The 15,097-nt window shown below is 40.5% G+C and overlaps 1 protein-coding gene and 1 pseudogene across 1 annotated transcript in view; one reads left to right on the forward strand and one right to left on the reverse strand.

The window, feature by feature from the left end:
• ANKRD13A (ankyrin repeat domain 13A) overlaps window positions 1–15,097 on the forward strand; it is a 32,989-nt gene that overhangs the window by 6,365 nt on the left and 11,527 nt on the right. The window contains exons 2-6 of the mRNA XM_072723084.1: window positions 5,472–5,604; window positions 6,385–6,509; window positions 9,124–9,169; window positions 10,337–10,480; window positions 11,482–11,671. Coding sequence (XP_072579185.1) covers window positions 5,472–5,604; window positions 6,385–6,509; window positions 9,124–9,169; window positions 10,337–10,480; window positions 11,482–11,671 — 638 coding nt within the window. The remainder of the gene's footprint in view (window positions 1–5,471; window positions 5,605–6,384; window positions 6,510–9,123; window positions 9,170–10,336; window positions 10,481–11,481; window positions 11,672–15,097) is intronic.
• LOC112910516 (U4 spliceosomal RNA) lies at window positions 10,776–10,858 on the reverse strand (annotated as a pseudogene).

Raw genomic sequence — 15,097 nt, forward strand, 5'->3', positions numbered from 1 at the left:
TAAAGTAAACATTTTCGATTCTGATGAAGTGCAGTTTATCTGTATATATATATATATATATTTTTTTTTTTTTTCTGTCTGTTATGCTTTTGGTATTGTATCTAAGATGGTTTTGCCTGACCCAAGGTCACAAAGGTGAACTTCTGTGTTTTAAGAGTTTTCTTGTTTTAGCTCTTCCATTTGGGTTTATGATCATTTTAGAGCTAATTTTTCATGTATGGTATATATAAAACTTCATTCTTTTATATGTGGATATCCAGTTGTTCAAGCACCATCTGCTGATAAGATTATTCTTTCCCCCTGAATTATTTTGGCATCCTTGCTCAAAACCAATTGACCAGGGATCCTTGGGTAGCGCAGCGGTTTAGCGCCTTCCTTTGGCCCAGGGCGCCATCCTGGAGACCCGGGATGGAATCCCATGTCAGGCTCCCGGTGCATGGAGCCTGCTTCTCCCTCTGCCTATGTCTCTGCCTCTCTCTCTCTCTCTTTGTGTGACTATCATAAATAAATAAATTAATTAAAAAAACAAAACAAAACAGGGCAGCCTGGGTGGCTCAGCGGTTTGGCGCCTGCCTTTGGCCCAGGGTGTGATCCTGGAGACCCAGGATCGAGTCCCATGTCAGGCTCCCTGCGTGGAGCCTGCTTCTCCCTCTGCCTGTGCCTCTGCCTCTCTCTCTCTGTCTCTCATGAATAAATAAAGAAAATCTTTAAAAAAAAAAAAAAAACAATTGACCATGAGTGTATAAGTTTCTTTGTGGATTCTAAATTGTATTCTATTGATTTACATGTCTGTCCTTATGCCAGTACCACACTGTCTTGATTGCTGTAGATTTGTATATAGTTAAGTTTTGAAATTGTTAAGTGTGAGTCTTCAAACTTTGCTCTTTTCAAGATAGTTTTGATTATGCTGGTCTCCTTGTACTTAAGAATTTTTAGGATCAGCTTGTCCATTCACAAAAGGCCACCAGAATTTTGATAAGTATTACATTGACTCTGTAGCTCAGTTTGGGGAATATTGATGTCTTAAATATTAAGTTTTCTGAACCATGAACATGGTCCATTTATTTAGATCTTAATTTCTTTCAACAATGCGCTGTAGTTCAGAGTATATGTTTTTGTACTTCTGTTATTTATTCCTAAATATATTTTTTTTAAGATTTATTTATTTATTCATTCAGAGAGAGCGAAGAGAGAGGCAGAGACACAGGGAGAGGGAGAAGCAGGCTCCATGCAGAAAGCCCGATGTGGGACTCGATCCTGAGTCTCTGGGATCACACCCCGGGCTGCAGGCGGTGCTAAACCGCTGCGCCACTGGGGCTGCCCTTCTTTTTGATGTTATTGTAAATAGAATTGTTTTCATAATTTCATTTTGAGTGGTTGTATGTGTATAGAGATACAATTTATTTTGTTTTATTTTTAAAAATTGAAGTATAATTAGCATAGTCTTATGTTAGTTTCAGGTGTATTACATATTGATTCCACAGTTCTATATATTACTCAGTGCTCACTATAATTATAGTCATCATCTGTCACCAAACAAGTTATTTACAATATTATGACTATATTTCCTATGCTGTACTTTTCATCTCTGTGCCTTAATGTATTTTATAACTAGAAGTTTGTATCTCTTAATCCTCTTTATCTGTTTTACTAATTTCCCCACTCACTTCCCCTCTGGTAATCTGAGAAATGTAATTGGTTTTTGTATATTGATCTTGTATCCTGCAACCTTGCTGAATTCCTTTGTTCTAATTTTTTAGTGGCTACCTTGGGATTTTCTATATGTAAGATCGTGTCATCTATGAATAGAGATAGTTTTACTTCTTCCTTTCTAATCTGGATGCCTGTTCTTTCATCTTCTTGCCTTATTGTCCTGGTTAGAACGTCTAGTACAGTGTTGAATAAAAGGGATAGAAGAGAACATCCTTGTCTTGTTCCTTGTCTTGGGGGGAAAGCATCCAGTCTTTTACCATTAAGTATAATGTTAGCTGTGGGTGTTGATAGTTGGATGCTCTTTGAGGAAATTCCCTTCTATTTCTATTTGTTGTTTCTTGTTTTTATTTTGTATCATGAAGGGGTGTTGGATTTCGTAAAATGCTTTTTCTGTATTGTCGTACTCTTGTTTGGGCTGCTGTGACAAAATACTGTAGACTGGGTAGTTTATAAAAAATAGAAATTTATTACTTACAGTACAGGAGGCTCTAAGTCCAAGATAATGGTGCTGGCAGATTTGATGTGCTAGAGACCTCTCTTCCTGGTTCATAGCAGGAGCTTTCCAACCATGTCCTCAAATGGTGGAAGTGGGACTAGCAAGCTCTCTGGGGTCTCCTTTATTGAGGCACTAGTTCTATTCATGAGGGCCCCACATTCATGCCCTAAGCATTCCACAAAGGCTCCACTCCTAATACTATCATCTTTCAAAGTTAGGATTTCAACATAGGAATTTAGATCACATTCAGACCACAGCATGCATCTTTTGAGATGATCATGTGTTTTTAATTTTATTTTATTCTACTGACATAATGTGTTACATTAATTATCAGATATATTTTTAAAGATTATTTATTCATTCATTCATTCATTCATTGGAGACACACAGAGAGAGGCAGAGACATAGGCAGAGGGAGAAGTAGGGTCCCTGTGGGGAGCCTGATGTGGAACTCCTCCCAGGACCCTGGGATCACCATGTGAGCCAAAGGCAGACACTCAACCATTGAGCCACCCAAGTGTCCTTAATTATCAGATATTAAAACCATCTTTGCATTTGGGATAAATCTCACTTGGTCCTGGTGTTTAATAACCCTTTTTATGTGTTGCTAAATTTGTTTTGCTAATATATTGTTGAGGATTTTGTATCTATATTCATTAGAGATATTGGTTTATGGTTTTCTTTTTTGTAATGTGTTATCAGGATAATACTGGGCTCACAAAATGAGTTGGGAAGTTTTCCTTTATCTTCTATTATTTTATTTTTTGGGGAAGAGTTTGTGAAGAATTGATTTTAATTCTTTGAATATTTGGCAGAATTCACCAGTGAATCCGTCTGGGCCTGAGCTTTTTATAAAGTTAAAAAATTACTGATTTTAATCTCTACTTGTTACAAATTTATTCAGATTTTCTACTTTTTCTTAAGTTAGTTTTGCTATTTTGACTCTAGGAATATGTGCCTTTCATTTAAGTCTCTCATTGGTTGGCATACAATTTTTTATAGTGTTCCTTTTAAACACTTTGTATTTCTGTAGAGTTGGTAGTAATATCCTCTTTCACTCTTGCTTTTGATAACTTGAATCTTATTTTTTTTCCTGGCCAATCTAGCTGAAAGTTTGTCAATTTTGTTGATATTTACCAAGAACCAGTTTTCAGTTTTGTTGATTTTTTTTTCTGTATTGATTTGTCATTCTCTGTTTTGCTAATTTCCACTTTAATCACCCACTGTCTTTAATCCCAGTCACCATAATATAATATTCTCCCTCCCTTCTCTCTTTTCAAATGAGAAAGAGGCACAGGATGCTCTTGAAGAGCTACAATCAGCAATGCAAAATGTGCTGCTGTCTGGTTCATACATGTAGTTTTTCCTGTGGTCCAAAATAGGAAGAAGTCAACAACTTAATGTATCTGGCTTTGATTTTACACATCGTATCTAGAGCTTGCTCAGGAGCTTGAGTGTCAGTCCTTGGTCTGAGATGTTAGTTTACTTCTAACACCCCTTTCTGGGGTGTGAATTGCATTAAATAGAATTTCCCCTTTTTTGTGTGATAAATATTGTTAAACATCTCCTCTATGTCAGGCAGTGTGCTAATAAACCCAGTACCTTTCCCATAGACTGAACTTGTTAGGTGAGGAAACAGTCTATATAACAGATATGTAAGGAGGTAATGAATTTGCTAATTATTTGTTTCCTGCTAAACTTCAACTCAGTTAAAAGTCTTTAGCTAGATTATTTATTTTTAAAATTTTATTTTAATTCAGTTTGCCAATATATAGTATAACACCCAGTGCTCATCTCATCATGTGCCCTCCTTAATGCCTATCACTCAATTACCCCATCCCTTTACCCCCTCCCCTTCTGCAACCTAGATTACTTTTAAAAAATCATGATTTAATGCCAATTAGACCGGGTGGCAGGAGCTAGGAAATATGAGACTTGGATCCAGCTCTTTGGAATTCTCAGTCTCTCTGGTGAGACAGACAAGTCATACCCTTAGGGAAAGCCAGGGAATCCTGGGAGGTAGTGTGGGCCCCATTCCAAAAGATGTATTGGTATTCCAGTGCCTGAGAGAACGGTGAGGCCTGGGACTGGTCCAGGAGGACAAGTGCTCACTTAGCAGAATGTCTTCAGCCACGGCTGTCATTCCTCGAGAACAGTTCCTATCTTCATTGTATGGCAGTCATGATGCACTTCACAAAACATGGAGGTCTATTCAATAGCTGTTGGGCAGTAGTTGTTTAGTTCTGCTTCCTTTCTCCCCTGTGGCAAGTAAGTGGCATGTTCTGGATATCTCTGGAGGCTGCAGTTAATGCCTGCACCATAACTAGCATCTCAAATCAAGATGAAAGCACATTTCCTAAGAAGTGTTTGAGCACTTAAAAAGTTGTTTTTTTTTTTTTAAAGTTTTACATTCCAGAAGTCCCATGAAAGTTTATTGTGTCCTTGGAAGAACGTTCAGAGTCATCTTTGGAAGAAAGGCAGCATTTAGTCATTCAGACTGAGCTCATGCCAGAGAAACTGCCACTTGGCTTTCCACCCAGTGCAGGTGGCTGAAGAAGGGTCGGAATAGGAATGAAGAGTAAAAGCCAAATGGCTGTGTCTAGCATGGGGAAGAAAACCTTTGAGGGGAAATGGACCAAAATGGCATGTGTTTGTTTTCATGTTTACCTATGAATATGTCCACATACACATCTGGCAGATCATGCTCATTGTAGGACCTGTGGATGCTGCTACTTCAGGGTACTTGGAACTCAGCATACAGTAATGAGAGTGGCGTTTTGGTGGGAATCCAGCTAGAGAATGTAATTTTATTCTGACCCAATTATCTTCTGTATTTTCAGTTTTGGTTAAAGTCCTCCACTTCCTGTTCTAGACCTGAATGCTGATAAGTGCTTGAGAAATCCCCCATGTTCTGTGTCACAGGGTGGTTGCATTCATGAAAGCCCCTGGCCTTATTTAGACTTCATTTGAGTGCTGCTGGGAGCATAGGACATGTCTGATGATCTGAGGCCTATAGCCAATGTTATTTATTAGGTACTTAACTTTATAGAAAAAGGAACTCAATAACTATCATCTTTATTTATAGCCCTCAAATTAATATTTCAACCACTCCCACATGCAAACATTCGTTCTTCCACATATTGCTGTAATTAATGTATAAATACTATTTTCTATTTTTTATACTAAATTTTCTCTCTCGCACACACTTCCATGTTTTGATGTAATATATACAATTATATACATGCCAGTGTTTACTTCACAGAATGTGGAGGCTCTGGATCCACGAGGTCGAACCTTACTGCACCTTGCTGTTTCTTTGGGACATTTGGAATCTGCTAGAGTGTTGCTCCGACATAAAGCAGATGTTACAAAAGAAAATCGTGAGGGATGGACAGGCAAGTATACTCTTAAAATAATTGAAAGCCTTTTGTTTTGTTATCTCTCTCTGAATAAAGGTCAGTCTCAATTATAATTGTCCTCAAGTTATCTTTATCTTAAGACTCTTTCTCTCTTGGGAGTAGGGGCTGAGGTGAGGAGATGCGAGCCTCAGAGGCTACTGGCTGACCTGCAGCACAATGGTCCGAACCGTGTCCTGGGCCCTCAGCCCTCAGTGGAGGGTGACTCCTATCCAGAAAGCAGCTCTCAGTGCAAACCCTTCTACCATACATGAATTTGGAGGCCAGATTCCTCCTGAGGGATGTGATGGTAATTCCAGTGAATCTGTTGAGATAGGCAAAATCAAGACAAAAGTATGACTAAAAGTAGCCTTTTCTGGTGAAATCCTGGCATTTCACTTGCTTGTAAGCTATCTTACCATTGGTCAGTTATTCTATGTTGGCTGAGCAAGGGTACACATAAGCCCTACCTGCCTGATCCACATGTAACCACAGTTGTGTGATCACACAGGTAAAGCCCGCTCTCTGAAGACACTGTCAGGATTTCAGAACTAGTGGTAAGAAAGGGGGTGTGGGGGGAGGATGGAAGTTGGTTTGATCAAGAGGCTACGAGTGCTAATTTTCTTTTCACTCAGTTAAGAGCTAGCGATAAGCAATTATGGTCATAAGAGTAAGGTGAGACTCCCTCTTTGAAGAAAATGTTGGACTCTTCAAACTAGCTTAGGAATTTGTCAAAGCATGAGACTATGGGGGATGAAATGTCACCTTTTTGGTTTCCAGTTTTACACGAGGCTGTAAGCACTGGTGACCCTGAGATGGTGTACACCGTTCTTCAACATCGGGACTACCACAACACATCCATGGCCCTTGAAGGAGTTCCTGAACTGCTCCAGAAGATTCTCGAGGTATCCGAAAAAAATGTGGCAATGCCATATTTTGAGCTAAATGCTGACAGCATAGCTGGAGACATAGACATCCACGTGTACCTACCTAAGAGTTTTATTAATTGTAAATACAATATGTTTAGTACCAAAGAACATTATTACTTATTTGTTAAATGTATGAGGTCTGGGATCCCTGGGTGGCGCAGCGGTTTGGCGCCTGCCTTTGGCCCAGGGCGCGATCCTGGAGACCCGGGATCGAATCCCACGTCGGGCTCCCAGTGCATGGAGCCTGCTTCTCCCTCTGCCTGTGTCTCTGCCTCTCTCTCTCTCTGTATGACTATCATGAATAAATTAAAATAAAATAAAATAAAATAAATGTATGAGGTCTTTCACAAGTTATGTTTCTAGGTCAGTAGACCTACCTTTTTGAGTGCTGCTTAAAAATGATAAGACAAATGGACATCGAACAATTGATTTGTCTAGGTGCCTATTTTCTTAACAGTGGCCTTCTTTACAGAGGTCATCTTTTTGTTTTGAGAGAGAGTTTGCACAGGCTTATGAGGGCAGGGGGATGGAGGGAGGAGCAGAGGGAGAGAGAATCTTTAGCAGGCTCCATACCCAGCCTGAAGCCCAACACAGGGCTTAATCTCACAACCCTGAGATCGTGACCTGAGCCAAAATCAAGAGTTGAACGCTTACCTGAGTGACCCACCCAGGCACCTCTGAGCATAGGTCATGTTGAGGAAATTGTTATGAGCATTGGTTACTTACTGTACAGGGATTTCCAGGGCCTGCTGAGGCTCTGAAGTTTGTATGCACTTTCTCCTTGCCATTCCTATTGACCCTAGCTGTTAGATTTTGTGACTTCTGATCCATTGGCTTAGTTTATTTATAGACATTGTTTCTTTGGCTGGTAAAGACCGTTATCAATGAATTAAAGTGTATGGGCTTTGTGACACTTGGAGATCATGTATTTTTTATTTATTTATTTTTATTTTTATTTTTTGGAGATCATTTTTGTAAAAATTTGCTTCTAGGCTCATGGACTGTTTTGCATGCTGGTTGCCATTCTTCATATATATAGTCTCTGTTACCTGCAAGAATGATCTTTTGAGCCAATAGTGCAATGTTCTCAGGGCAGCAAGGGACAAAAAGCACCAGTGCTTTCATTTTCCTGTTATTTATTCTCAATTTAAGCACATAAGTGAACTTGTGAAAATACCTCCAAAGGTATTTGTTAGATAAGTCTACTTTACAACTTTAGTCAACATATTTCTTCAGAAAAACGAATAGCTCAAAAAAAAAGGAAAAGAAAAATGAACAGCTCTGTTGAGAAAAGGAACTTTGCTGTAAGTAAGACAATCACTGCTCATTATCTGAGCACTCTTTTTTTAAAAATGTATTTCTGTGACACTCAAGCAAAATCATTCCTGAAGACAACTCATTTTGTCGTGTACTACATGAAACCGTCTAGGAAATATGAAATAGTTGTATGCATTGTTTTTAAGCAGTGTGACAGAAGATTAAGTGGATTTATTGTTTTCGTATCTAACTTACTGTAGGAGGAACTAAAAACACATTTGCCCACTTGCAAAACAGAAACTGACTTAACATGGAGTCACTCTTCATTTAAAAAATTCCATGTAAAGGATTTTTTTTTTTACCTGTATTAATCTAGAGCAGTAAACAGCATTGGATTGTGTTTTGCTTGAAGTTAGAGACAGCCTATGAATGACCTGTGTGCCCAGTGGCGCCAGATGTTGTTGCTGACGTTTTGTCTTTCAACATTATCTCCTTAAAATAGGCCCAATTTCTTGTCTGCTGCCCTGTGGAGAGCCTTTACCCATTACTAGAATTCTGGTTTTACTCTAGGCTAGATTCTTGGTCTTCCTGTCCTGTGCTTCTGTAAAAAGCCATGGGGGTGGGAGGGAACAGAGAAACACCTGGAATTTGTAGCATTTCTCTTCTTGGATGGTAACCGTTGGATTTCATAAGTAGCTCTCCAAGAACCTTCTGTAAGAACTCAGAGTAGGTCAGAAAGCTGTCCTAATAAACAGGGCTGCTCTGGTGATGTAAAATTTTATAGAGCCAAATTCTAAAAGTTTAAGGGGGAGAATGAGGACAGATGTCTGTTAACTGGAGGGAAAGCCAACTCCCTGGGGAAGTGATGTCTGACAGCCTCTTTTGGTTTTGAGGCCCAGTAAATATGAAGCATGTCCCAGAACACAAAACCTTTCAGTCAAGCTCCCCCACAGAATAGATGGAATGATGTTTTTTCTCTTTGTTCAGAATTGCTTGTTATCCACATTGCATGGCAGTGCATAAGCCCATCTTCCAGGCTCATCTTTCTGCTACTGTTAGGCACCAGACTGAGTCCTGAATCAGATTTGATTTTATCCTTCTCTAACCTTGTTGCTCTCAGTTAACTTTATTAACAGTCTAGACATATTTTATATCAAGAGAAAATAATAGCCTGCCTATAAAATAGGCATTTACTTTGATGGGTTTGCATTTTATGTTTCTTATTTTCTGTATTCTCTCTTCTTCTCCTCCTTTAAAACCTCATTAACCCTTACCATGTTTGTATTCAGTTAATAGTGCCAAGGGTCATTTACTTTAAACTTTTGTCCTTCAGGCTCCAGATTTCTATGTGCAGATGAAATGGGAATTCACCAGTTGGGGTGAGTGGCTCTGGATTTATAAGTTATTTGTTTCCAAATTTATTGAGCCTGAATATAAGTTTACTTTTCCGTTATAAAAGCTGAATGTATTTTTTTTTTTTAATCTAAGAAATGCTTAGAAAAGAATAAGGAAAAACTGGCACCTATAGTCCCACTTAAGTACAACTACCATTAATACTTTGTATATTTTCCTTCTTAGATTTTCCTTCAAAAACACATAGGGTTTTTCTCCTGAGCATCTGTGAATATAACATATAGATAATTTTGTCTCTTCCTTTTGTCACTCAATAGCTGATACCTGTCCATATTATTAGTTTTTTTTAATGTCACTTTAAATGGATTTAAGATTTTAGTAAGTAGATTTACCATAATTTATTACTCATTTTCTTATGTGGTTCAACTTTTTTTAAACTTGTTATTCTAAGGAAGAAAATTAGATGAATGTTGGGATAGCATGGTTTTTTTTTACAAAATGGATGTACTGCTCCAAAATCTTATGTAAGGCAAATTGACTGACAGTAATTTTCATAGGTGTTCCACTTTTATTTCCAGTAACTTAGTTAATGACAGCTCTTAATTCCCAGGTTTCACTCTGACTTCTTTGTCAGGCAAGAAGTCATATTTGTAATGAAGCATTTTAAATGATGTAAAGAGTACGCAACAGAAGAGAACTTCAGGTTCTTTTGGAAACCTTACAAGTTCTTTTCCAATGCAGATACCCACAGGTGAAGCAGCAGCAGATCTTAGATGTATTAGGTTTGATATTTCAAAGGATGGGTATGGCAATGTGGTAGGCCACAGCCATATGGCAGGAACAGCATATGTGAGCGAGAAGGCCAGATGGACACACTATAGCTCTAATGGTGATCGACCGTCAGAAAGAGAGGTTCAGTTTTGGGATTAAGAATACCCTTGGGAAATTCATTTAGGGTTTTCTCTGGATAAGACATACAACTGCACCTTTATAAAGAGCTATAGAACAGAAGGTCCACTTTTATTTTTTGAAAGTGACTTCCTATATTCTCAGTGTGGGAGTCAAGCCTAGGTCTGTCAGTCCCTGTTGTGCCACTCCTATAATTTTGTTAAACTCCGAATGCTGATTTCCTGGGCCTGCGTGTTCTGCTTGGCCCTCAGGATTTTCCTCAATAGTACATTTCTCTTCTCCAGTGCCCTTGGTTTCCCGAATATGCCCTAATGATGTCTGTCGCATTTGGAAAAGTGGTGCCAAACTGCGTGTGGATATCACATTGCTGGGATTTGAGAACATGAGCTGGATAAGAGGGAGGCGTAGTTTTATATTTAAGGGAGAAGGTGAGTGGTTCTATTCTGTTTTCATGATTGTTCCTAATGCTGAGTTACAGTGATTTTTAACCATCAAAATGTGTTTGCATTTCTATACTTTATCTGATCATGTCTGGGGCTTTTTTTTTTTTTTTTTTTTTCTTTTTTGGTTATTCCTATTAACTTTCAGCTCTCAATTCCTCTATTTTATTCTTTTTGGATAGTTCTCTTAATTTTCTTGTCTGTATCATTTACCACCCAATACTATTACTCTTTTGACATGTCTTTGTCCCACATTCTTGAGCCTTGAGTTTGAGACTCTTTTTTGTTTGTTTGTTTGTTTTCAATTAGCAATATTCGCGCCTCGGATAAACCTCATTGGCTACGATACTGCCACTGCGCAAAGTTTTTTTTTTTTTTTTTGTATATTTTTTTTAATTAGAATTTGACCTGCCAATATATAATATAACACCTAGTGTTCATTCTGCCAAGTGCCCCCTTCAGTGCCTGTCACCCAGTCACCCCATCCCCCCATCCACCTCCCCTTCCACTACCCCTTGTTTGTTTCCTAGGGTTAGGAGTCTCTCATGTTTTGTCACCCTCTCTGATTTTTCCCACTCATTTTGAGACTCTGTCTTGTATCTCCGTATATTCCCTCCATAAGAAGGCATGATCCTCCTAGTGGAGGGTGAGAAAAATGGTATTGCCAGTCCAGCGTTGTGCATAAACAGTTTACATTAATTAGGTAAATCATACATTTTTAAAAGTACACAGATGTATTGCCAACAAAGAAGGCAAATTGTTTTAAATGTCTGCAACTTTGGGGAAGATGACCTATGGGCTGTGGAAACTGGCCAGATAATCTCCATGTAAGTAGGTAGTCAATAATCAATAGTCTTTAGGTTTTATCTGATAGCACTTGGGGGGGGGGGCGGAATGTCAAAGATGATTCAGTATTTTAACTTTGAGGCTTCCTTGTTTTTGTATCTTCCTTGCATGGTGCTTAGTTACACTCTTGTTTCCATTAACAGACAACCGGGCAGAGCTGATGGAAGTCAACCATGATGACAGAGTGGTCACCACTGAGCATTTTGACCTTTCTCAGGAAATGGAGCGCCTCACTCTGGACTTGATGAAGCCAAAAGGCAGGGAAGTTGAGAGGCGGCTCACAAGCCCAGTCATTAATACCAGCCTCGATACTAAAAATATTGCTTTTGAAAGGTACGCAGTAGGTTCTGCATTTTAGTGTCTAATCCCTTTACTGCCATCTTTAGTGGCATATAGATATGAATTGGAAATCATGGGTGGATTGGGATTTTTCTAATATGGCATAATAAACATAGAGGGTTTTAATGTTGCTTTCTGTTCTAACCAAGTAGAAGCCATAGCTGACATCCTCTTTCATAGATCATTTTTATAACACATTGGTTAAGTCTTGGAGAAATGGCTTCATATTCTTTTATGGGCCCTTTATAATGGATTTTACTTGAATTTTTTTTTTTGGTGTTTGGAGATCCACAGGCTCCCTAGTCCCAAACCATGCAGCTTTGAGATTGTGGAAGCTAGAATTGACCCAGTGTTGATTGTGGTTGTACTGGCTAGTCAAATTCACATTTACCATATAGTTAAGTGTGGTCCTTTCCCTCTGTGAGGACTAACAGTTTAGAGCAAAAGTCTGGAGGTGTTTCAGTTCTATTCCAGATTCTACCAGAAGAAGCTTCTGGAGAGGTTTGTGCCTTGGTTAACCTGGATGACAGCACTGTCTCTGGTCATCTGCCTCTGGGCATTGCAGAGGCATGGAGCGCTTTTGAATGTTAATGGAAGTAGAGGCTGTCAGAGCTGTTGGCCTGAGTGTTTTTACCACAGGACACATTGAGCTGAGGGAGTAAGAGCCCTGAGCGTTTGCCTAGGATGTCACATCCAGCTCTGTAAACCAAAGCAGCATAACCTGAGCTAACGTGGACACATATTATCCTGGATTTTGGCTTTACTCTTAATGAATGTACTGACTTTCTTCTCTTTTTCTTTTTTTGGTTTCCAGAAAATTTGTAAGAATGAGAGTTTTCTGTTGAGTCAGACATAAGACTGAAGTGCATTTTTCTTCAGATTTAGGAATTAGGAATTAGGGCATCTATTAGTAGCAGAAGATAAAACCAAAATGCCAGTTTGTGTGGTGTCTTGATACCACTGGTGCTTGGGGAGTGGTACCCCCAAGAGGCAGGGTCATCGCTGCCCCCCCCCCCCTTGTCATTAGCCTCCTCGCCCTGGCCTTGCCAGGTGATGGCTATCTATTAGGAGCTGACTGTGGCTTTACCTGGGAGGGCCTGGGGAAGACCCCTGAGGCTTTGGCACATCCCTCTGTAGACAGAGCATCTTCAGCTAGGGCTCTGTGGTGAAGCTGGGAATAGAGGAGCCTCCCAACCTGGGCCCTCCCACTGCACCCCCTGCAGCCCAGCTGTGGAGATAGGGGTGGGAAGAACATGCCACTGACAGGGCTGCTGAAGTACCTGCGGCTCTGGGAGTGGCTCAGTCTCTTCGGCTTTCAGTTTCCTTGAAGGAAAGAAAGGAGTGAATCTTGAAATGACGTTGCTAAAGTCCCCACGACCCTAAGATGTCATGAGAAGATCTCCTGGTTCCTCTGGTTTGTTGGCAGCATTGTTTAAGTCTGTGTTTGCCAGTGTAATTTCCAAAGAGTGTGACGATTACTGGCAGCTGCCCCAGTGAGGGTAGATGGTACGTGAGGGCACATTCCATTTTTATGGAGGACTAAGGTACATCTGGTATTTGGTCACTAGGTCTTCAGAAGGTTCAAGCTAACCTCCTTTTGAAACCAACGGTTGGTTTTGGAGAGAGTGTTTCTGGAAGATGGTTGCTTTTTTTTTTTTTTTTTTTTTTTTTTTTTGTGGTGCTCAGAATGCATGCAGTCAGTGAGTTTCTTGTGCATCGAGCAAGGATTTGAGCCACTTGAGTTGTAGAAGTGTGTACACATCCTTTCAACTGGTGGTGGGAGTGTGTATTTGTTTGAATTTGGAAGTTGTGCTCACTTGTGATAGTCGTTCTCGTCCATCTCTCTCCTCTGATCTGAGATCCTGACATCTGCTTCCTGCATGAGTTTTTGGCCTGCCAGTATGTACCCCCTGGCTGCAGTCTGGGCTTTTCTCTTCTCTGAAAGATTATGCTCTGCCAGACTTAAACAGAATGTTCCCTATCACCCTCAGAGCCTTTCTCTGAATTGCTCAGTAGCCTGCAAGCCACAGTGCTTGCTCAGTGGCTTTTGGTGTGGCAGTCTCAGTGGAGACAGGCAGAGGTAAAAATGGCAGAGGGGGAGCTAGGTGTACTGTCATTTTCAGATGTCTCTGCCTGTAAAGTTAATCAAGGGCCAAGGAGTTATTAGAATTTGGGTTTTAAAATAGGACGCTGAATTTAATAAGCAAGCTGTCAGAATGGGAATGGAAAGGGAAGTGGAGCAGCCAGGATTGCCAGCCGAGCAGATGCAGAGGAGTGAGCTGCATGGCGGTCCCCAGGGAGAACCACACAGCTCCGCTTCCCCAGCAGGCTCGCAGGATGAAGGAGAGCAGACTGAGTCATCCTTTGGTACCTTGGAAGACTGTGTGCCAGAAAGCAGTTCTTTCCTAGGCCAAAATATCAAGTGACTTGGTGAAGGACAAGGAACTGAGGACTGGCTCTGTTAACTTAAAAGGACTATCTTGATTTTCAATTATTGATGGCTAAGAGAGGACTCTGGTTTATGAATCAGTGTGGACCCTAAGCCCTTTCCCCCAGGATTGCAGTTTTGTTTCTGAAATGTGAAGTGGAAATAGCTGGCATTTGGTGTAATTCCTTTAGTGTTTCTCTATCTCCCTCCACGGGTCATGCTGCATTAATTGTGGACAACTAATTGGAAGAGTAAAGCTCTGGTCCTTCCTTTCTCTGATGGGCTATAAACATACATGTAAAACACTGCATACCCCATCTGGACTAATGAAGGTGTTTGAAAGCACGAGATACAAATGACATGTATCTTCTTTGTGAGTTGGGCGATCTGGCAGTTCCTGGAGCTTCCTGCGTGACATCCCACTCCCTTCTGGGGTTAGAGCAGAAGGCAGACAGTTGTTCTATGTGGAGCTAAGTGCAGCAGTCACAGTGGAGCTAGGATGTGATGTCCTAGACAAAAGGGCAGACCAGGCTGGTCAGGGCTCCCTTGTGAGTGGTAGTATTTCCCAGGGTGAGCTGCTTTGAAAAAGAACCAGAGCTTCTTGGCTGTTCTTGCCTCTGAATGCATTTTTCGCCCAGGAGTATGTTAAGTTGAGTATCTGAGTTTTCAGGCACTTTACCAATGCTGTAGCTGCCACTGGAATGCTGGGCTACTTTAAAAGCAGTTCCACAGGCCTGGAATCCATGCCTGGGCTAAAAAACTGCTTTTAACATAATCTTTCTTCTACTGCACCAAACCTGATAAAACATGTGACTCCGGAGCTGTTTTGCAGGCCTTAATGGCTTCTCCAAGCAGCTCACCACAGTGATGAGTTCCTGCCCCACCCACTCTCCCGAGGAGCAGGATGGTCTGTGCCTTGTTGTTCTAAGAATTCCTCGATTGAGATGTGGCTGCTCATGGGGACAGAACTGCTGATGTCCTTGCCCACAGTT

Source organism: Vulpes vulpes, chromosome 10, assembly GCF_048418805.1.
Source record: "Vulpes vulpes isolate BD-2025 chromosome 10, VulVul3, whole genome shotgun sequence".
NCBI classification, from domain to species: Eukaryota; Metazoa; Chordata; class Mammalia; order Carnivora; family Canidae; genus Vulpes; species Vulpes vulpes.